We start from the raw sequence: 21,362 nt of genomic DNA, 5'->3' as shown, positions 1-21,362 counted from the left end.
AAGAGGTCATTACAGCCAAAAGATTGTCCTTCAAAGAATGGAAAAAGGGAGGAAGTGACGTCAGTGCTACTAATGGTGGCTTGAAATGAGAGCTCCCGAAACAGCAACCACAAAGCTTTAATTATAGGCGCGAAGTGCACCACGCTGTAAGGCGAATCCTGAAGAAAAAGCAGTGAGAAAGCGGGGCACAGATGACGATGACCTCTGGAAGCGCCAAAACAGCTGATTTACAGGCGTTTGCGTTTAAATGCAAAAACGCCAAGACGATGCAGCAGCAGAAAGAAAATAGCGCGAGTCAGGAGGACGATCACGAAGTCTCGGCTCTCCTAGAGGGCGGAGTGGCGAACCTACCGCAACAAGAAATCTGGTCAAAGCTCTGCACCTGGTTCCAGGAGATCCGCACAGATTTAAAAGACCTAAAAGAGGTACGCCAAGATATAGCTGCCTTAGGTGCGGAACTTCGGGGATAAATGGCAGAACTAGGCAACCGCGTGGTGGAGGTGGAGGCGGGCCTAGAAGAAAATGCGGAGGCGATGCAGACGCTAGAACAACGTATACAAGGGCAGAAAGCAGACACTCAATACCTCCTGGACAAAGTAGAGGATCTTGAGAACAGAAGCCGACGAGCTAACATTCGGATACGGGGCATACCTGAACTTCCGGACTATTTGAATTGCGAGGTGGTGGTACAACGCATAGCTGCCCAATTGCTCTCGGAGTCGGACAGCCCACTAGACCCAGATTCCATACAGATTGAGAGAGCACACAGAGCGCTGGGCGGTCGTAAAAATAATGTGCCAAAAGACATAGTGGCCTGCTTCAAAGTCTATAAAACAAAAGAAGCGGTGATGCGGAAAGCTAGGGCGGCTGAACCGATCGAGTGGGATAGTTATCCTATAGCAATCTATCATGATTTGTCATCCACCACCCTGAAGCAACGCAGCAAACTCAAACCCCTAACTAACCAACTGAGAGAAGCAGGGATTAAATAAAATGGCAGCATCTGTTCGCTTTGATGTTTTACAAAGAAGGCAAACAATGTAGAGTGGGGTCGATTGAGGAGGCGCAAGACTTTCTGGCGGCTAATGGATCAGAGGAGGCTACTGCAGCTCCGCAGAAAGCGGGTCAACCATGGAAAAACAGGCCGAAATGGCAACGAGTTTCCCAAGGAAAGGGGAGACTGAGGCGCCAATTGTCAGATAAGCGGCTGACCCCATCGGCGAGTATGGGATGACCATTTGACTGACCCTATGGGATGATTGATGTTAACAAAAGTTTGGAGTTGTTTCACATTGAAGTTAACTAGCCCTGTGGTGCACAGCGATGGTATGATGAAGGTTGCTGTCTTACTGACGTGATTTCCTCTTAAATGGACATGCCAGAGTTGGGTAAAGTGGCATGTCAAACACAGATATGGGGGGCGGGAGGGGGGGTTTGGGAGGGGAAAGGGGAGGAGGGAGAGCACTAGGTGGTGGATACATAGGCGGGGTAAAAACTAGAATGCCATGTCTGTATGCACGTATGTGACGATGAATGTACGAGGCCTAAACACCCTCCAGACGAGAAGGCAGGTGTTCAGAGAGATGCTGCGTTTGAAAGCAGACGTGGTGTTTCTTCAAGAGACCTATCTAAAGCGAAGCCATGAACACCTGATGAACCATAAACGTTTCCCAATAATGCAATGTGCATCGAGTTTAGATAACAAAAAGACGCGGGGGGTGATGGTGGCTATGTCCGGAGCTCACCCGTGGTGCATACATAAAACAATCAGGGACAAATTAGGAAGATATGTCTTGGTGGTAGCGTCCTTATACACTATATTTTATACCTTGTTATGTGTATATGCTCCAAATGAGGGGCAGGGTGACTTTTTGGAGGAACTAGAGGAACTTATGCAAAAACATATACAGGGACAGCTTATAGTGGGAGGTGACCTAAATCTCACGGTGGATCCAGCACTAGACAACTCAGGGGGAAAGGTGACCTATGCCAAACGGGACAGACTGGCCCTTAAGGGGTGGATGGCTAGATGGGGGCTAAAGGACTTATGGAGAGAGAGACATGGACCGGTAAAAGACTTCACATATTATTCACCAAAATATAACTCGTATTCTAGGATAGACTATTGGCTAGGTGAGGAGGTAATAAGGGATAGAGTGAGTGATGTGGAAATAGAACCAAGAACTTGGTCTGATCACTCCCCGGTGGTCTTAACCTTGAGGGTGGTGAATGCGCCCAAAAGACAGTGGCAATGGAGGATGAATGAAGCGCTCCTATTAGACCCCCAAAATATAAGTACTATAGAAAACTATATAACAGAATACCTTAAATTTAATGACACGGGTGAAGTACAGCCTATCAGCATATGGGAGGGACTTAAAGCAGTACTAAGGGGACAGCTGATATCACTCCAAGCTCACTGTAATAAAACCAGGGCGCAGCGGGAAACCACTCTTAGGAGAGCAGTAGCAGATTTGGAAAGAGCCCATAAAACTGACCCGGCATATAAGAAAAAGGTGACAGAGTTGCATGAGCTTAGGGCGCAGTTAAATGAACTACAGCTGTCAGAAATAGCAGCACAAATGCAGCAAACACAACAAGAATACTTTGAATTCGGGAATAGAGCGAGCAGACTACTCGCCTTTAAGCTTAAAAAGAGAGCGCAACGTAATGTCATTACTGGCATAAAGGATGCTCTGGGAGAACACCACACCCAAACAGAAAAAATACAGGAAATATTTTGGGAATTTTACACCAGGTTGTATCAGTCAGAACAGATGACATCTAAGAATGAGATAGCTCAGTACTTGAAGGAAGTTGACTTGCCTAAAATAGCCTGTGAGGAATTGGAAACATTGTCAGGCCCCATGACCCTAGAAGATATAGAAAGGGCAATTGCGGATCTACCCAATAACAAGGCTCCTGGCCCAGATGGGTTCCCTATCAGGTTTTATAAAATGCTTGCCAAATGGCTGGCGCCTGTGTTTCTGAGAGTGGTGACCTCCCTAGAGACGGCCCGAGAACTACCATACTCTTTGAGAATGGCGGAGATAGTACTGATCCTAAAACCTGGTAAAGACCCGCTCCAGTGCGGATCTTACCGACCGATTTCGCTATTAAATACTGACTATAAGATATTCACTAAAGTACTGGCTAAGAGACTACAGGGGCTAATGCCACGCTTGGTGCATGAGGACCAAGCGGGCTTTATCGAGGGACGGCAGACATTTGACAACATTAGATGTTTGCTCCATATTATTCAGCAAGCGAGGGATGTTGAAGCTCCAGTGATTGTGTTCTCGGTAGATGCAGAAAAAGCGTTCGACCGAGTAGAGTGGCCATTCCTGTTTGCGGTTCTAAAACAGATAGGACTGGACGGTAGATTTCTGACTTGGCTTCGCCTGCTCTACACTAACCCACTGGCAATGATTAAGATAAATGGTACATGTACCAAGCAGTTGTATCTGAGCAGGGGTACACGACAGGGGTGTGCGGTTTCACCATTGCTATTCGCATTGTCAATTGAGCCACTAGCCAGGATGGTTAGGCGACATCAAGAGATACGGGGAGTGGTCAGAGGTAGACAAGAGCATAAGATCATGCTGTTTGCAGACAATATATTACTGACCCTCACACACCCAAGACAATCACTGGAGCGGGCGATGGAGCTCATGGACAATTATGGGCGCATGTCAGGCTTTAAAATTAATGCAAACAAGTCAGAAATCTTAAACCTCACGACGCCTCCAGATGAGGTAGAGCAAATACAAAGGGCTCACCCACTCGTTTGGGCAGAGAAATCCATCAGATATTTGGGAATCCAAATCACTAATCAGATAGAAACACTGTTCCAAGCAAACTATCCCAGAAAGATAAAGGAGTTGTTTGAAGAATTAGACAGATGGGAAGGTCTCACCATATCATGGATGGGCAGAGTCCATGCAATAAAAATGATGATACTTCCCAAATTACTGTACCTGTTCTTGGCCCTTCCAATTCCCCGCTCTTTTTTCCAGCAATTAAATAGGAAATTGTTTGCGTACATACAGCGGAAGAGACCGCCTAGGGTGCGCAGGTCGATTATGTTCCAACTCCCTGCCATGGGAGGCATGGGAGTCCCAAACTTCTATCTATATTACCAGGCAACACAATTGAGGATTCTAGAGGAATGGTACCCTGAAAATAATAAGAAATGGTTACACTGGGAGAGAGCTTGGCTAGGAACCCAATACTTAGGAGCTATATTATGGGCCCCGGGGAGGGACCTTTGGGCAGCTATTAGACGCCACCGGTAGGGATGAGTCATCTGTTGCACACTTGGTACCACATCCGCGCACAGACATTCCCGGATAGAAAATATTTCTTACAAATGGCCATCTGTGGAGCTCCAGGATTCCCATTGGGAAAATCAGAGATAGTGTATCAAAAGGTGGGCTAAGCAGGGGCTCCATAAAATGGATCAGATTTGGGATAAGGGTGCAATACGGGAATTTCAGGAACTGCAAGTGGAATATGGATTGGAGGAGAGGGATTTGGTGTACTATCATTGTTTGAGAAATTATGTGCATAGACGAGCGAGGGAAGAACTAGAGTTGGCTGAAACAGTGCTCGAAAGAACGATGAGGGGGGGGAGGGGGCAGGGGCGGTGTGACTAGGATTTATAGGGCCCTGCTGCTGCTCTCAACTCCCCAGGAATATTATGTGAGGAGATGGGAGATGGTGCTCCACACTAATTTTTCGGCAGAGAGCTGGAGGAGTGTGTATAGATATTTGTTAAAGCCATCAATAGCACAACCCCTAATTGAAAATGGGTATAAGATACTGCTCTGGTGGTATTATACGCCGGACAAACTCCAGAGAATTTACACGCAAATGTCAGCAGACTGCTGGAGACGCTGTGGGGTAAGAGGGACGTTTATGCATATTTGGTGGGAATGTCCAAAAGTCAAGGTGTATTGGGCACAGTTGCTGGAGATGGTTCACACAATGGTTAAGGTGGTATATCCTAGTCAGGCAGAATACTGCTTACTGCACCTTGGGCCCTCGAAAGTCAGGACACACTGGCATAAATTGGCGATTCAGTGCTTTGTAGCAGCTAAAATTATGCTAGCGAAGGCCTGGAAACAGGTTGAAACGCCAGGCATGCAACTGGTAGCACGTAAATTGGATTATATATACCAGATGTCTAAACTGACAGCAATTAGAAAAGGCCATATTAATTTGTTCCAGAAAATATGGCTCCCATACGAACAGAAAAGGGATGTGCTTTTATCACCACCATAGTGCGGGAGGGATGGGGGGGGGGGGAAGGATAGGGGGGATATGGGGGGTTGCTTTATTTGTAACTGTTTTGGTACTGTATTTGAAAGCTTATGTCTGTGATCTAGCTAATGATATTACTGTTGAAATTGTAAAAACAATAAAAATATTTGGAAAAAAAAAAGAATGGAAAAAGGACCCAAATGAAGAAAATAAGAAACAACAAAAGCACTGGCAAATCAGATGCAAAGCATTAAGAAGGCTAAAAGTGAATATGAAGAGAAACTTGCTGCAGAGGCTAAAACTCACAGTAACAATTTTTTCAGGTACATCAGAAACAGAAAGCCTGCGAGGCAATCCTTTGTGAGACTGTTAGATCACGAAGGAGCAAAAAGGGCGTTCAGGGAGGACAAGGCCATAGCAGAGAAACTGAATGAATTCTTTGCTTCTGTTTTTACGAAAGAAGATGTAAGAGATCTGCCTGTACCGCAAATGGTTTTCAAGGGTGATGATGCAGAGGAACTGAAAAAAATTTTGGAGAACCTGATACTCAAAGAACTCAAGCATGAAATTGCTGAAATGCTTTAAGTAATATTTAACCTGTTCTTAAAATTGTCCATAGTACCTGAAGATTGGAAGGTGGCCAATGTGACACTGATTTTTTAAAAGGGTTCTAGGGGTGATCCAGGAAATTATAGACCAGTAAGCTTGATGTCGGCGCCGGGCAAAATAGTGGAAACTATTATAAAAAATAAAATTACAGAACACGTACACAAACATGGTTTAATGGGACAGAGTCAGAATGGGTTCAGCAAAGGGAAGTCTTGCCTCACCAATTTGCTTCATTTCTTTGAAGGCATGAATAAACATGTGGATAAAGGTGAGCCAGTTGATGTAGTGTATCTAGATTTTCAGAAAGCTTTTGATAAAGTTCCTCATGAGAGACTCCTGAGAAAATTAGAGAGTCAAGGGATAGAAGGCAAGGTTCTGGTGTGGATTAGAATTGGTTATTGGACAGAAAACAGAGGGCAGGGTTAAATGGTCATTTCTCTCAATGAAGAAGGGTGAACAGTGGAGTGCTTCATGGATCTGTACTGGGACTGGTGCTATTTAACATACTTATAAATGATATGGAAATCGGGTGATTAAATTTGCAGATGATACAAAACTATTCAAAGTTGTTATAACACGTGTGGACTGTGAAATATTGCAGGAAGACAGTAGAAAATTGGAAGACTGGGCATCCAAATGGCAGATGAAATTTAATGTGGAGAAATGCAAGGTGATACACACTGAGGGTCAGCACTCAAGAAAAAGATCGGTGTCATCATAGATAATACGCTGAAATCTTCTGCTCAGTGTGCAGTGGTGGTGGCGGCTAAAAAAGCAAACAGGATGCTAGGAATTATTAGGAAAGGGATGGTGAATAAGACAGAAAATACTATAATGCCTTTGTATCATTCCATGGTGCGTCTGCACCTTGAGTATTGGGTTCAGTTCTGGTTGCCGTATCTCAAAGAAGATATAGCTGAATTAGAAAAGGTTCAAAGAACAGCGACCAAAATGATAAAGGGAATGGAATTCTTCTCGTATAAGGAAAGGCTAAAGAGGTTAAGGATCTTCAGATGGATGATGGGAGATATGACTAAGGTCTACAAAATTCTGAGTGGTGTACAATAAGTAGAAGTAAATCGATTTTTTTACTTGTTCCAAAAGTACAAAGACTAGGGGACACGAGGAAGTTACATGGAAATACATTTAAAACAAATAGGAGGAAATATTTTTTCATTCAATGAATAGTTAAGCTCTGGAACTCTTTGCCTGAGGATGTGGTAACAGTGGTTAGTGTATCTGGGTCTGACCCAGTATGGCTACTCTTATGATCTTATGTGTGCTCTTTTATTAAAAATATTTATTACCTGCACAATCCGAAAGTACTTGGTGGCGAACAAATCAACATATATAATAAAATCAAAAAATCAAAAGTACAACATATCACACATATTCATATAGCATGCCGAACCTACAGCCTCAGTATTTCTCTATCACTAGCAGGTGGAAGATAGATATCTGTGCAGCTCCTGGTTTGTTCTAGCGAGGCCTGCTCCTTGTCCATACAGTGGTTATGCTCCAGTTGAGCAGAGAGGAGCGCAGAATTTCTGGAAAGCCACTTGCTGCCTTGGAATACCCAGATGGGGCTGGGTCCCTTCCCTTCCCTCTCCTTCCTTATCCTCTGTGCCTTATCCTTCTTTCAGTTTAAAAAAAAGTACCTTCTGATGCCATTGGTTGCAGGCTAGCTTCTAATTTTGGTAGTTAGTATCTGGTTGGTAAAAATGATTTTTTGTATTCATTTCCTGTTATCTGCATTTCCTGTCACAAGGTTCATTGGGTAAAGTGATGTCATAGCACCTTGAGAGGTTCATGCATACATGTATCAACTCTGCTTGGCTCCACTGGGGAAACTTCTTTCAGGGAAAGGAAACCAGAGTAAGTAAGAGGAAAAGTGTATACACAAAAGACAGTAATGTGCCAGTTCAGCAGGTTCTGGTAAAGACCAAAACAATTATTAGAAAGATGATGTGCCAGGGCAGTAATGCTCCCAATCGTGGCTAGAAGACATTGTCCCAATGTGCTGGTTTTTGTTTGCATTACATAAGTCTCAGCTTCTGTACTGTTCTTCTAGCTTAGGCTCACCGCAATGTTCCTGCTCTGTTAACTTCGCCCCCCTTCCAAGAGCCCCAGTTTGAGCCCATACTGCTCACCTTATGCAGCTGAATGGCCAGTTCTTGCATCTCTGCCTCCAGGCGGTCTGCATAAGCCTGCTCCAGGGCATCACTAGGTGGCCTTGTACTGCTGTGCCACCTAGCAATAGCAGAGGTCATTTTCCTCTTGGGTCCAAACAAGCTGGGAGTTTGAGAGGAGACAGACATGTCATGATTAGCATCATTTTTCTTGACATCAGACATCCCTGTAGAGGTATAAGCACACACACACCACAAACCCATTTAGTTAGTCCAGTCTTCCTTCCTGCTGCAATTTGTAGGATCTCCACCCTCAATTCCTATTACAAATGATCCTCTGTGCCTGTCCCTGGCTCCCTTGAATTTTGCTACCTTCACTGGCTTCATTAAGAAATTGTTCCATGCAACCACCTTCTACGAAGAAATAAAATTTACATTATTCCTAAACTTTGCTTTCTGTAGACGTGCATCATGACCCTCTGGTTCTACAACTTCCTTTTTTCTAAAAAAAAGCAAATCTCTTGTGTATTACTTACATCCTAAAGTATCAATGCGCCTGTCATATCCTCCCCTTTCTCCTCTCCATTAAGTACATACTTAGGTCCATGTTAAATTCATTTCATTTAAGTATTCATATACTGCTTAGACCTAAGCAGTTTACAGTTTCATTTTACAGGTACTGGGACTGTCCCTAGTGGGCTCACAATCTAAGTAGTACATTGTATTACTGTTGTACCTGGGGTAATGGAGGGTTAAATAACTTACTTTAATCCTGGTCAATGTTTGTCATAATTTAATGTTAGAGTGTGACATTCTTATCTATAGGTCCAAGATCTACACGGACAAGGCAACAACTTTTTGCAGCAAGTACAGGATTTTGTATCTCTGGAGAGAGTCCTGAAAAGATGTGATCCTTGCCAGTGCCTCATCACTGTTGTTACTAAGGGTCCGATGCACAAAGGCAGTTGTAAAATACAGCTGCCTCGCTAAACTTTAGCCAGTCGCAAATAGCGAGCAATATACAAATGGATTTGACAGCTCTGATGTATCAGACTCGGACTCTCCCACACCTGAAAGCCCTGCACCTCCCAACCCCCCTTACACAATTCTCTGGTGATCTGGTAGACCCCAGACTCCCCGACGCCTCCTGACCCCCCCCCAACAAAATTCCCTGGTGGCCCAGTGGACTGCACACCCCTTGAGGCCTCCCAACCTCCCTGAAACAAACTCCCCTGGTGGTCTAGTGCACCGCACACCCCTCCGCCCCCCCCCCCCCCACCCCAGCAAATGACCCTGGTGGTCTAGTGACCCCCCCCCCCCTCTGTCTTCCCCAGTACCTTAAAAAAGGTTGGGAAGGCGCAACAGCTCCTCCCTCGGCGCTGCCACTTTCAAAATGGTGGTGCCCAGCCCCTACCAGGTGCATTCTGGGATGCACCAGGCAGGGCTAAACACCATATAGTTATAGCAAATGTTAACAGCATGGTAAGCTTTGTACATCGGGCTCTAAATCTGCCTTTTTGAAAATGAAGATGTGGGTAAACTAAAACCATTCTTAGACTCAATAGTGTAGAAGACTGTTATGCAAGCTTTGATTCTTTTTTTTTAATGTTTATTAGTTTAACATATCAAATTACAATAAACATTCAACCTCATATCACATTATGCAGTCAGCTTCGAGTGTCACCATACTATATAACCCCATGCAAGCTTTGAATCTAAGCACACTGGATTATTGTAACGTTCTTTACATAGGTCTTCCTGCAAAATATTTTAATAAGTTACAATTGATTCAGAACAAAGCTGCAAGATTACTTTTGGGGAGAAACTGTTGGAAAAGTGCACAGTCCTTGCTGAACATGTTACATTGGCTCCCTATAAAACAAAGTTGTTTATTTATACTGTTGGTGATCATTCATAAAGTGTTACATGGACGAATGTAGAATACACCAGTATCAATTTAAGATAAGCTGAGAGAGGTCCCTAATTTTAGGCCATTTGGTTGGGTGAAAAAAGAGCATTTACAACCTCTGGCCCTTTGAAATGGAACAATTTACCTATAGAGTTGAGGCAAATTCCAACTCTGTTATTTTTTCATAAGAGTTTAAAGGCTTTTAAAAAAATTTTTACAGATGTTACTTGATTATGTTACGAGTTGTCTGTTTTATCTGTTGTTGATACCTTACTTTCTACAGCTGTAATCTGATTTATTGATAAGGTAGAACATTTTGAATGATCTACGTCACTAACATTTTCTAAACACTTACAAATAAATACATATAAACCTTTCCTCCAGCCTCAGTTGCCTCTTTTGGCAACTGCCAGTCCTATTTAAGCCTTTTAACAATTGCTACAGCATATTTCAGGGCCCTTCCGAAACATTTTCATCCATCTTGGTGTCTCTGCTGGGGGTGGGGGGGGGGGGGGGGGCAAGTCTCATATACACTGAAAAGATAGCTGCACTATCCTATCACATGAAATGTCTGACGACACAGGACTCCATAATAGGATTTCTCTGGGAGCAGGACAGCAGAACTCTTCCATCACAACCATGCTAGAGTTGGGAGCTTTACTCTCTTGTCTTTTGCATGGCTTTGGTTTTGGAAAAAAAAAATTACTTTTCAAAACCAAACACATGACTAGTTGTAAATAAGTGTCGGAATCAGATGCTTTTTTTTTCTTTTCTAAAACAATTAGCAACAAAGAGCATTCCGTTTTGCTCCGTTTTTGGAGGAAAGGCCGCTGCACAGCGCTGTGTAAGATGCATGGCTGCAAATAAGTGAAGCCATAAGTTTATTATTTTTAGAAGATATAAGCCTCCTGGTTTTGAAATGGTCATTACTTATTTGTCTCTCTAGTGGGTTGGGTGGCAGAGTGGTAATCCCTCATAGATTGTACTGGTCCACAATCTTAGCTAAACAACCAAGAACAAGTCTCTGCTCACACCTTATATCTGAGATCAGTTGAAAGACCAAGAAAAAATAAAAAGATGCAATACACCAGTGCTCTGCTCAGAGTAAAGTAGTGGAGACTCACGTGATGCCTATTTCTCTCAGGTCTGTCTCTGTCAGCGTAAGGAAGACACGCAAATCCACATCCTGCTCCTCGAACACAGATAGGTACTTCAAACACCCAATCTGATCCAGAAACTCAGCCAGGTTCTACAGACCAGGAGAGAAAAAGATCAGGGACTTACCTCACTCAACCTCTTCAACACCCTCACACACAAGTGTATTGTCCAGTTAGCCCAGGTGTCAATCATGTGACCGCTCAGGTGATTGGGAAGGCGGAGGTGCATGTGCTTGTTTTCTCTTCCAAATGTCAGCAAGCAAAGAGTGAATTTAAACCTCCTGTTCGAAAGGAAGGGTCCCCACTTCAACCTCATAAGCTGCAGTGGTCCCCCGCTGGGGATTCCCTTCAATGTTTAAGCTGGTCAGCCTAAATAAAGACTGGGAATTGTTCAATCATCATTTATGACGACGGAGCACACTTCTATTGTTCAGCAAGCTGCTGACTCTGGTTGCAGGAAAATTAATCCCTAGGTATGCCTAAGGCAGGCTACTTTCCTCACACCAAATTATTTTTTTAAATGTGATAGTGGAATAGTGGTAACCTTCTTTCTTAAATGTACAAAACTCCTGCAGCAACATTATTGTAATGTGTGGCATCAAAACATTTTGCTGCATGCACCAAGTGCATTAGAAGGGCAGACGTCAAAGGTCAAGTGCCACCACCACCACCTACAAAGTGCACCAAAATCCTCAGTGGAGAATGTGAAAGATAGTTCAGATTAGGGTACTCTGTTCAGAAATAAGGAAATAAAGTTAGGGTGCAAATGAATTATGCTATATAAATATAATATGAAACCCTAAGATTTCTTACCCTGGTCAGAAGATTCAGTAGCACCGAGATTCTGTGGTACATTTATATCGATTTACATTACGGAAAATGCAGTGAAGTCAGTTTTACTGAAACACTCATTCAGTCCTATCAAAGATAAAATAGTCATCCAACCTTTGCTGGCTATACTTATTTGTTCTTTTTTGTTTATTTTACATTGTTGCTACTTTTCACTTTTTTCTGTCTCATTTCTACTCTGTATCACTAAAATCTCTTTTCACCTCCCTTTTACTCTGTATCACTAAAATCTCTCTTCACCTCCCTAAAGGTATCTCATTTCTTGTCTGATCTTCACGTTCCAATCTCTACACTTTACCCCTCCCACTTTCTTTTTTTACTGTCTCTTCTTTCCTGCATCGCTCTTCTATTTGTTTCTTCCCTCCAATTTCTCCTCTCAAACATTCTCTTGCTCCCCACCATGTCTCTTCTTCCTTTCATTAGGTTTTCCAGACATCTCCCTCTAGATCTTTCTCTCTTTCTCACTTATCATGTCTTTTCCTTCTTATCTAACATCCTGCTTTTCTACCTGCAAACCTCCCGACTGTTATGATTGTGGTCAGAACCCCTCTCAAACTTACCTTTTTTCTGGGGGTCAGCTTCTTAGCTGGCTTCTGTTTCTTTTGTCTGTCCTTTCTGAGCTAGCTCTCTCTCTCTATGCTGGCAGCTTCCAGCAGCATGACTCTAATTGTTTCACTTTACTACAGCTGTGTGCGTGGACTGAGTTAGCTCTACCTCTCTTTGGGTGTACTAGCTTCAAGTGCTTCACAGTGCTGCATTGGTGTGGGTTGGGCCTCTCTGGGTTTCAGTGTGCTGTCTGCCTGGGTCTAGGAAGTGTGACATCATCAGGGAGGGCCTTGATAAGGAAGTGGTGTTCGTCCCTTCAGGGACATTTGCTTTTGGCTACTTGCTTTAGGTCCAGGTTAGTGTTAGTGCAGTGTGCACTTGTGACTGTGTGTTTAGCTTTCCTGCTTTCCCCTTGTGGTTCCCCTGCTTTTCCCTCTTGGTGCTTTGGAAGCATTGCTGTGTGTAGGGCTTTGGAAGCTCTGTTGCCGATAGAAGTACTTCAGGGTTTGGTGTTGTTAGGAACACTGCAGATTTGGCTGTTAGAAGTACTTCTGGTGTTTGTGCTGTTGGGAGCATTGCAGTCTTTGCTGTTTGTGTTTGGTGCTTTGGAAGCACTTTTGGCTTACGTGTTTAGCTTCCCTGTTTTTTCCCTTGTGGCTCCCCTGTCTTCCCTTTTAGTGCTAGGAGCTCTTCTGCTTGTTTGGTGCGTGGGAGTACCTTAGTTAGTTTAGAGTTGTAGAGCTTCTGTAGCTTGGTGCTGAGCACCTGTGTTAGGTCTGCTGAGTTTGGTGCTTAGGAAGCACCTTTATTAGCTTATGTGTTTAGTTTCCCTGCCTTTCCCTTGTAACTCCCCTGCTTTTCCTTTTGGTGCTGTGAGAAGCACTCCTGTTAGGTCAGTGCCTAGGGGCACTCCTGTTAGTATAGGGCTTAGGAAGTCCTTTTGTTAGTTTACTGTTAGGAACACTTCTGTTGGTTTAGGGATTGGGAGCGCTTAGGTCAGTTTAGGATTTAGGAGTACATCTGTTTCCAGTCCTGGTCCCTGTGTCATCCGGTATCTGGTAAGTCCTGCCGGTCACTCGAACCCAAGGGCTCAACCCTTGGGGGGGGGGGGGGCAGTGGCTAAATACAGGTGAAGCTGTACGGACCAGTCCAGTGTGTTCCAGTCTGGTGTGCTCCAGTCCAGTGTGTTCCAGTCCGGTGTGTGTCAGTCCAGTGTGTTCCAGTCTTGGTCCTCCAGTCCGGGGAATTCCAGTCCAGTGTTCCAGTCCTGTGTCCTCCAGTCTGGGGGATTCCAGTCCGTGTGTTCCAGTCCTGTGTCCTCCAGTCTGGGGGATTCCAGTCCAGTGTTCCAGTCCTGTGTCCTCCAGTCTGGGGTATTCCAGTCCGTGTGTTCCAGTCCTGTGTCCTCCAGTCTGGGGGATTCCAGTCCGTGTGTTCCAGTCCTGTGTCCTCCAGTCTGGGGGATTCCAGTCCGTGTGTTCCAGCTCGCTGGGCGGTGCCTGCAGTCCCTGCCGGTGCGCTTGCCCAGCGTTGGTTGGTGGGTTTTGCCTGCTGCTGTCGCTCCTCGTCAGCAGCCCAAGGTCTCACGTTTGCTCCAGAGCCCGGCCCCGCGGGCTCTGAACCTGAGAACCTGACACCAACCCAGCTCACTGATGCTGACTGTGATGACACAATGCTAGTTCTGAGTAATGGATGCAACAAGTAGTTGCAAAAGTTGGTGGGAGGAGAGAATGTTGACCAACCATCAACAGAGGTGCTGTGTTGCAGTTTGGCAAGCACTCAGTTGTGGCAGAGGAAAGATCGTTAGGCTCAGCAGCAGTAGGAGAAATGGCAAGGGTGTTTGGCTGGGCAGCAACAGAGAAAAAAAGCTGAAGGAGGTGGCTCAGTAGGCAATAGTTAAAGGAAAGTGGTTACATCATTAGCTGGGAAGTGAAGAAGGAATTAGGTTGAGCAGAGGTGCTGTTACAAGGAGTGCTAAGGCAGAGGGAGTAATGGAAGTGTTGGATGTGCATGCAGTGGTAGAACGGTGAAGGTTTTGGCTGGGTAGGTAAAAGTGGTAGTACACCCAGCAGCAAAAGGAGCAGTACAGGTATTAGCAGCAGAGGCAGGAGCAATAGGCAGAAGGTAGCTGCTCATGCAGGTGGTTGGTGTTTTCTGTGACAAGGGACCAATGATTGTTAGAAACAAGAAATGGATTGCCCTGGGTATGACTTAAGAGTCACTTTTTTTTATACTGTTGCTTCAGAGACTTTAGCTACTCACCAATCTTGTGCCAGGAAGGAAATTTTCCCCATGTTGCTATGATGGCTATTAGTGTACCATGTTTATCTTCCCCTTGATAAATTCACAAAAGGAACTACTAGGCAATTAGGAGAAAATTCCACACTCCTTCCTGCCAAACCTACTTTATAACTTTAGACAGCACAGAGACAAAATACTCTGAAAGGAGAAATTAAGTCTTACCTGATAATTTTCTTTCCATTAATCCTTCCCGCTATTCCAGAAACTAGGATAGTTGTGTCCATCAACCAGCAAGTGGAGATAGATAACTAAAAACTGAGTTGAGATCAAGAGTACCCTGAAGATGGACGACCAGAAGCTTTCAGCTTACTCTCTGGCAACCGCTGTGGCTTAGTTCCCCTAGTTCTTTTATCAAGTTACTGAGTTCTTCTCCAAATAGCCACGTGCAGAGATAGCCTCATCTGCCTACTCCTGGAGGTCTAAACAAGATCTCTTAGGAACCGGAGAGGAAGTGGGATGAGAAACTGAAGCACCTTGCAGCAACTCTGACTGTAAATAGACCTGGTGCTACGAGCAATATAAACAAAAATCCCAATCCAGCTGAATACTCTGTTGGGCCCTGAGGCTGTAAAATGGCAGCTGTGCCGCCGCTGACTGATTCATCTATGTCCCATGCGATTTCTGGCTTGCACACACAGCAATACCCTGACGTCAGCCAGCGGGTCCCATAGTGCAAATACCACTTAACTGACTCAGCGGGAGTCGTCATTCACTCTTGACTGTCACAAGTGCAACACAACATGTCCCAAGTGGTGAATCAGGATCCTTCTCCTGCACCAGGTAGAACTTGCAGCCCTTCAAGTTCTGAGTCAAACTTTAGTCGAACTTAACATTGCCGGCTGTTCCTCCTAGGCTCAAAGTCTCCACAAGTCTTACCACAGATGAGAAAGGCTCAGGACTGATATTCTGTCCCACGCTCTCCAGTAAACCTCTTTCCTTCTCTCTTTTTTATTTACTTTTTTTTTTTTTTTTTAAGGCTGAGGTTGGAAAAGGAGAGCTCCACAGGAAAACAGGGGAGTGGTGAAGGGTGAGAAGAAATTCAAAGGGCACCACAGACAGGGATCTGAAGACCTCCAGATACGACTCTGCAGACTCGACACCCCCAAAGCTCATTTGTGGACCAGTTGACCAACCGGACCAGGAGCAAATTACTCAGTACCAGAGGCTGAAAAGTGTGTCCATCCATCTGCTGGAAACAGAAAACTAAACTGAGGTGAGCCATATCTCTCTTGGTATCCAATCCAGCTAATCAGTATTTTCTATCTCTACCTGCTGGTTGATGGACACAACTATCCCACAGTTTCTGAAACAGTGGGAAGCTACGTAATGGAAATCTGTTTTTCAAATTACATGGTCATCCTTTTCCATAACTCAGATGACATTTCACAGGAGCAGGAGAATACGGTGATCCTTCAGCTCTAGCCAACATATTGGCCCATATCTAATACTCCTTTTGTGGCAAAGATCATTGAAAAAGCACTGGCTTAACACCTCCTTACTTTCATAAACTCTACAAATTTCTTTTGTTCTCATCAGTTTGACTTCCATGAGGGCCATGGTACAGAAACATGCTTAGTGGCCATGCATAGTGAGATCATCTGATCTCAATGGATTCAGGGGTATTCTTGGTATAATCATTTGACTGCAGTATTTGATGTCACTGATCAATCTCTACTTCCTTTATGGTTAGAAGAAATTGGCCATGCTCTAACAGAACACTCTCAGTTCAGTATCCTTCCTCCTCTGGTATTCTTCAAGGGTCAGTTCTGGCCCCTACACTCTTTAATCTCTTTATTGCTCACTTCTACCTTACATTAATGGTCCGCTTCCCTAGTGCGTTCTTTCCATTTTCCATACAGGTCCCAAGTTTTAACAAACTGCAGCATTCTATTTCCCTGCAACGCTATTAACTTGGACATCAGGTACACAGAGGGGCTCATTTTCAAAGCACTTAGACTCACAAACTTCCATAGGTTACTGTGTAACTTTGTAAGTCTAAGCGCTTTGAAAATATGCCTCAGTCTACTTTTTAAATCACTTGCTAAGTGGCTGGAACCTGCAGCTTCTTCCAGGCGGAGGCTGGTACCATTCTACTTTGTCATCATCACTAACCTCTGCAGTCTAGAGGAAGACCCAGAGGCCCAACATTTAATAAGCAACAGTTCTTGGCTTTGACTAATTGTGCCCCTGTGATATTCCTCATTAGCACAAAGACTGAGTCTTAAAAGGCATGGGCTTTAGAAGATGATCCCCAAATATGTTGAAAGGCACCCTCCTCTCTCTACATGCAAGCAAACATAATTTACTGCTACTCCCATACATGGGCACAGGCATATAATACCATTGATACAGCATTTTGTAGTCATTCTCCACCATATTATTTGCTATAGACATCTTTAATGGTTTTTTTGTATATTGCATTTCATTTTTTTACATCATACGCTGGCACAAGGGCCTTCTCCCATGCTGCTATGTATTTTATGAGCATGAGAAGGGCCCAATATAATCTAGTTATTCCATTCCCTCCCCTCCATAGCCCTTTTAATTATGGGTCTTCCTGAATTTACAATTAAGATAGGGCCTTCCGCCATATAAAATCATATATTTGTCTATATCGGCAGAAATCGCTCTGACCGAGGCTGTATTCCTCGATAAGCTCATTAAAGCCCAGAACTGCACCCTCTTCTACTAGCTGCCCCAATGTACTGAGGCCTCTGTTTTCCCAATTTAGGTAAGTATTATCCATCATATTAGGGATATATCCATCAGATTATAGGTGACATTGTAAAGTAAGTCCTGTCCCTTAAAAGCTTTACACGTACTCTAAGCCATGGGTCAAAGATAAGTCACATAAATGGACTGGCCCTGCACTGGACTGCCATAAGTTCTCTCTGCTGAAGTCAGAGTACCATTCAAAGTGTTGGTTTCCCTGTTCAAGCCTAACCTATCTTTTATATTTACCCTTCACCCACAATATGTTCTCCCCCACATTTAAGTTTACTCAAGCCCATCTACTGATTCCTCAGATTCCTCTTCATCAGTCTTACTCTCCATCTGGTCTAGGTTCAATTAGCTTTCTCTAACTTTGTTTATTGAGTTATTTGCTTCCTCTAGGAAAACCACCCGTTCTTTGGACCCCATTACCCTTAGATTGGCTTGGTAGTTCCTTCTCATGGTCTGCTCCCATTAGCACTAAGTATGATGAATAATAGTCTTCCACTGGAACAGTTCCCCCTACTTGGAAAACAGCTATTGAAGAAACCATTCTTTGATGCCACTACCCTCTCCAACTATAGACCTATTTCTAACATTCCATTCCTGTCCAAGATCACAGAGAGGGCTGTTTTCTTCCAAACGCCAACAGCATGTCAAGGTGTCCAATATTTTACACCCTTGCTAGTCAAGTTTCCATCAGGCCATTTAACTGAAACAATAATTGCTTCACTCTTTAATGACATTCACTCAGCTTTCAACTGAGGTGACACTATTCTGTTGGTATTTTTAGACATATCAGCTGCCTTTGATCTTGTCAGCCATTCACTCTTCCTATCCAGACTCTCTTGTATTGGAATCTCAGGATGTCTTTCAATGGTTCTCTTTTCTCTCAGGCCATTCCTTCTGAGTTTTCCTCCCTCCAGATGAGTCTATTGTTCATTTTCTCCTTTATGGTCTCCTTCAGAGCCCAGTTCTATCCACGCTTTTAATATTTTTTCAGTCCCCTCGCCTCCTTGATACAAGAATTCTTTATTAAGTTTTACATATATGCTGATGATATTCATTTCTAATCAAAATCATTACACCTCAGATCTCTTTGGCTTTCAATCCTGCTTGAACTCAGTCAAACGCTGGATCAGCTCCCATTGTCTGATACTTAATTCTTCTAAGTCTGGAGCACTTTGGATTACTGGCTGTCCCACTTACACTTCAGTTGCCCCAAGGCCCTCCCTTAACTTGGTTGAGTCAACAATCCTTGAGTTGCCTCTTACTCTCCAGCCCCAAGTTGCATCAAAGGTTAGATCATGTTTTGCCACATACTTATTCCCTTGTGTCCTCCAAACTTCGCTCATGAAGGCAAGATTAATTTACTGTAGCTTATTCCTGTGAAAAACTCACTAAGTCCATGATCCTCCATCTCCACCCACTGCACATCCCTTTTAAATCTCAGCTGTAGGTCTTACCTTAGGTCCTGCATACTTGGGCACATCTCTGTAAAGCTCATTAGGTATCCCACAAGCCACTGGACTTTGAGCCTGTTGATTTTCACTGTGGCGATTCTTGGCCTTGACATAATTTTTAGTCTGCTTCCGACTTGAAAACTTTTTATTGTGGTCTGAGTCCTGTCAAGCAGAAGTAAAGTGTTAAAATGAACAACAGTTAAAGCTGAAAGCTATTTAGACATTAGCCAGTACATAGTCAGAAGGGCTCCAGTAAGATGTGGGAGACTGGACTGACCTCATTGCTCTCCAGAGAGGCCTCACTGCTGATTCCCAGAGCCTTGGCCAGCCCCTCACTGCTACTGCTGCTGCTTCGAATCATCAAGGTATCTCTAGAAAAGACCGTGTTCTCTTCTGGAAATGAGAACCAATCCCAGGGAACAGCAGAGAGAGAGAGAGAGAGTGAGACACACACACACACACACATATTTCAGTTATTGGACTGTTTTCAGCTTTACACCTGGCAGGAAAAAGGTCTTGCTCACATTTGGAGCAGACACATTGCTTTTCCTTCTACTGGTATGCTTCTTATTCATCTGCCTTCTTTCCTATTTTTAGTACACCAAAAGGGGAAAGACTGACTATGCTGACCCTGGTCCTGTGCAATATGTGCCTTGTAAGGAACCTTAATGCTGATCTGCAGCACTCAGCTCTCCTCCTCCTGGCAAGGGTTGCCTGCTCCTCTTCACAACTCTTACCCTTACTGCTGTTGCTTTCCACATCTTGCTCGTTGATGGGAGAGGTGACATCCCGGTAACGGATATCCTCCCCGACAAAGGTGGTGGCATCATCTTCATTGAAGGTTACATAGCCATGTGGAGGAATCTGGTCTGTGCAAAAAGAGAAATTCTGGATTTCTTTAAGCCTATTTCTGCATATTCCATAATATGAGGCAAACCTCTAGAAGTATGTACGTTAGAAGGAAGAAGCACCTCTGGAGACTGGGTTCACAAGTTTCTGAACTTAAAGTACACCAACAGCTGGTACACTACCAAGCTTACCACAGTTTGCTTGGCTCTTCCCTCCATGTCCTACTGCAGTGATCTTTGCTAGTGCCTGTGGTCCTTCATGGATACTAGGGCCCTTGGCTCTGCGCACTGGTCTCTGTCTTTGGGGAGCTGAGCAAGATTCATCAGAAGAGCTCAAATCCTCATAGCGGCCTGTAGTGTACAATGAACAATTAGAGAGCTCTTCCTCAACAGGCTTCAAATAATGTGCCCTTAAACAGCACACAGGATGGCAATGGGCACCTGCTAGAGACAAATTGCTGATTCCTACATTGCTCTTTTGTTTAATGCACTGTACAATGCCATTTTACTGACAGTATGTTGATTTAATTCACAAATTATCATTGCCCAATGTTTCCCTTTCCTGCTCCCATGTTCTAGCAAATTCAAAGTTAAAGCATCTTTCTCCATGATACCATTCTATAATGTGAGGAGCTGCAACAGATACTATATTTCTGTACAATAAACCTGACATCCACAAAACTGACTACCAGATCTCAGTGTTACTTTTCAAGTAGTGTGGAAGGGAAGACCTCATGTTTTATGTAAATCAGGTAGAACCAGCCTTTCCCTGAAATTGCATGAAAGTATTTCATTTCCTAAAGGCTGACACAGAAGTGTCCCTACCTCTTTTAAAACCATAGGAAGATCAGTTGAGGTTGATGGTATGTGCAGCTGTACATACTAGCTAAAATCTGGCTATTAACTGGCAGACAGAATTTACTTCAACAAAATTACAGAACAGGACATGCAGATTACATAGAATTTTTTTGAGGGGGGGAGGGGGGCAGGGAGCTAAACCTATTTCCCTGATTGTATCTACAGTCCCAGTCAACACCTACATAGGCGAATGATTTATGCATTGTCAGCTCTGACCCCAGAATTAGATGCTCTTAATCTACTACTAATCATTTCTATAGAGCTACTATACATACGCACCACTGTACATATTATATACAGATACTTTCTCTGTCCCTAGAGGGCTCACGATCGTTTTTGTACCTGGGGCAATGGAGGGTTAAGTCACCTGCCCTAGGTCACACAGAGCTGCAGTGGGAATCAAACCTAGGTCGCTAGGATCAAAGCCCGCTGCACTAGCTATTAGGCTGCTCCTCTTCTGAACATATACTTTAATGCACCACTCATCACTAAAGAAAGGTGTCTTTCTGCAGGTCAAAGCAGACCTTTTCTCACCTTTTGCGATTATAATTTGTATTATTAATTACTGTTATTGATTTTGAAGTAATATGAAAGGAGGTATGAGTACTCAAAATAACTAAGCTGACTGACAAATCATCTGCTACCCAGAGAGCGACCAAATATTTTTCTGCAGGTTCTAAGAATTCCTTTCTGCTACTTAAATTTAAGGTCTGAAGCCA

General features: G+C 43.9%; 1 protein-coding gene across 3 annotated transcripts in view; it reads right to left on the bottom strand.

Moving 5' to 3' along the window:
- Positions 1–21,362, bottom strand: part of ANKS3 (ankyrin repeat and sterile alpha motif domain containing 3) — an 88,551-nt gene that overhangs the window by 22,512 nt on the left and 44,677 nt on the right. For all 3 annotated transcript variants that reach the window (XR_003943111.1, XM_030211883.1, XM_030211884.1), the window contains 6 exons: positions 19,978–20,136; positions 19,675–19,806; positions 19,215–19,330; positions 18,941–19,099; positions 11,034–11,158; positions 8,022–8,163 (listed from right to left, as the gene is read on the bottom strand). Coding sequence is in view for 2 of the 3 variants with exons in the window: in XM_030211883.1 (XP_030067743.1) it covers positions 8,022–8,163; positions 11,034–11,158; positions 18,941–19,099; positions 19,215–19,330; positions 19,675–19,806; positions 19,978–20,136 (833 nt within the window). In the remaining variant the exon portion in view is untranslated. The remainder of the gene's footprint in view (positions 1–8,021; positions 8,164–11,033; positions 11,159–18,940; positions 19,100–19,214; positions 19,331–19,674; positions 19,807–19,977; positions 20,137–21,362) is intronic.

The sequence above is a fragment of the Microcaecilia unicolor genome, chromosome 8 (assembly GCF_901765095.1).
Source record: "Microcaecilia unicolor chromosome 8, aMicUni1.1, whole genome shotgun sequence".
Lineage (NCBI taxonomy): Eukaryota > Metazoa > Chordata > Amphibia > Gymnophiona > Siphonopidae > Microcaecilia > Microcaecilia unicolor.
This window is presented reverse-complemented; position numbering and strand designations above follow the sequence as displayed.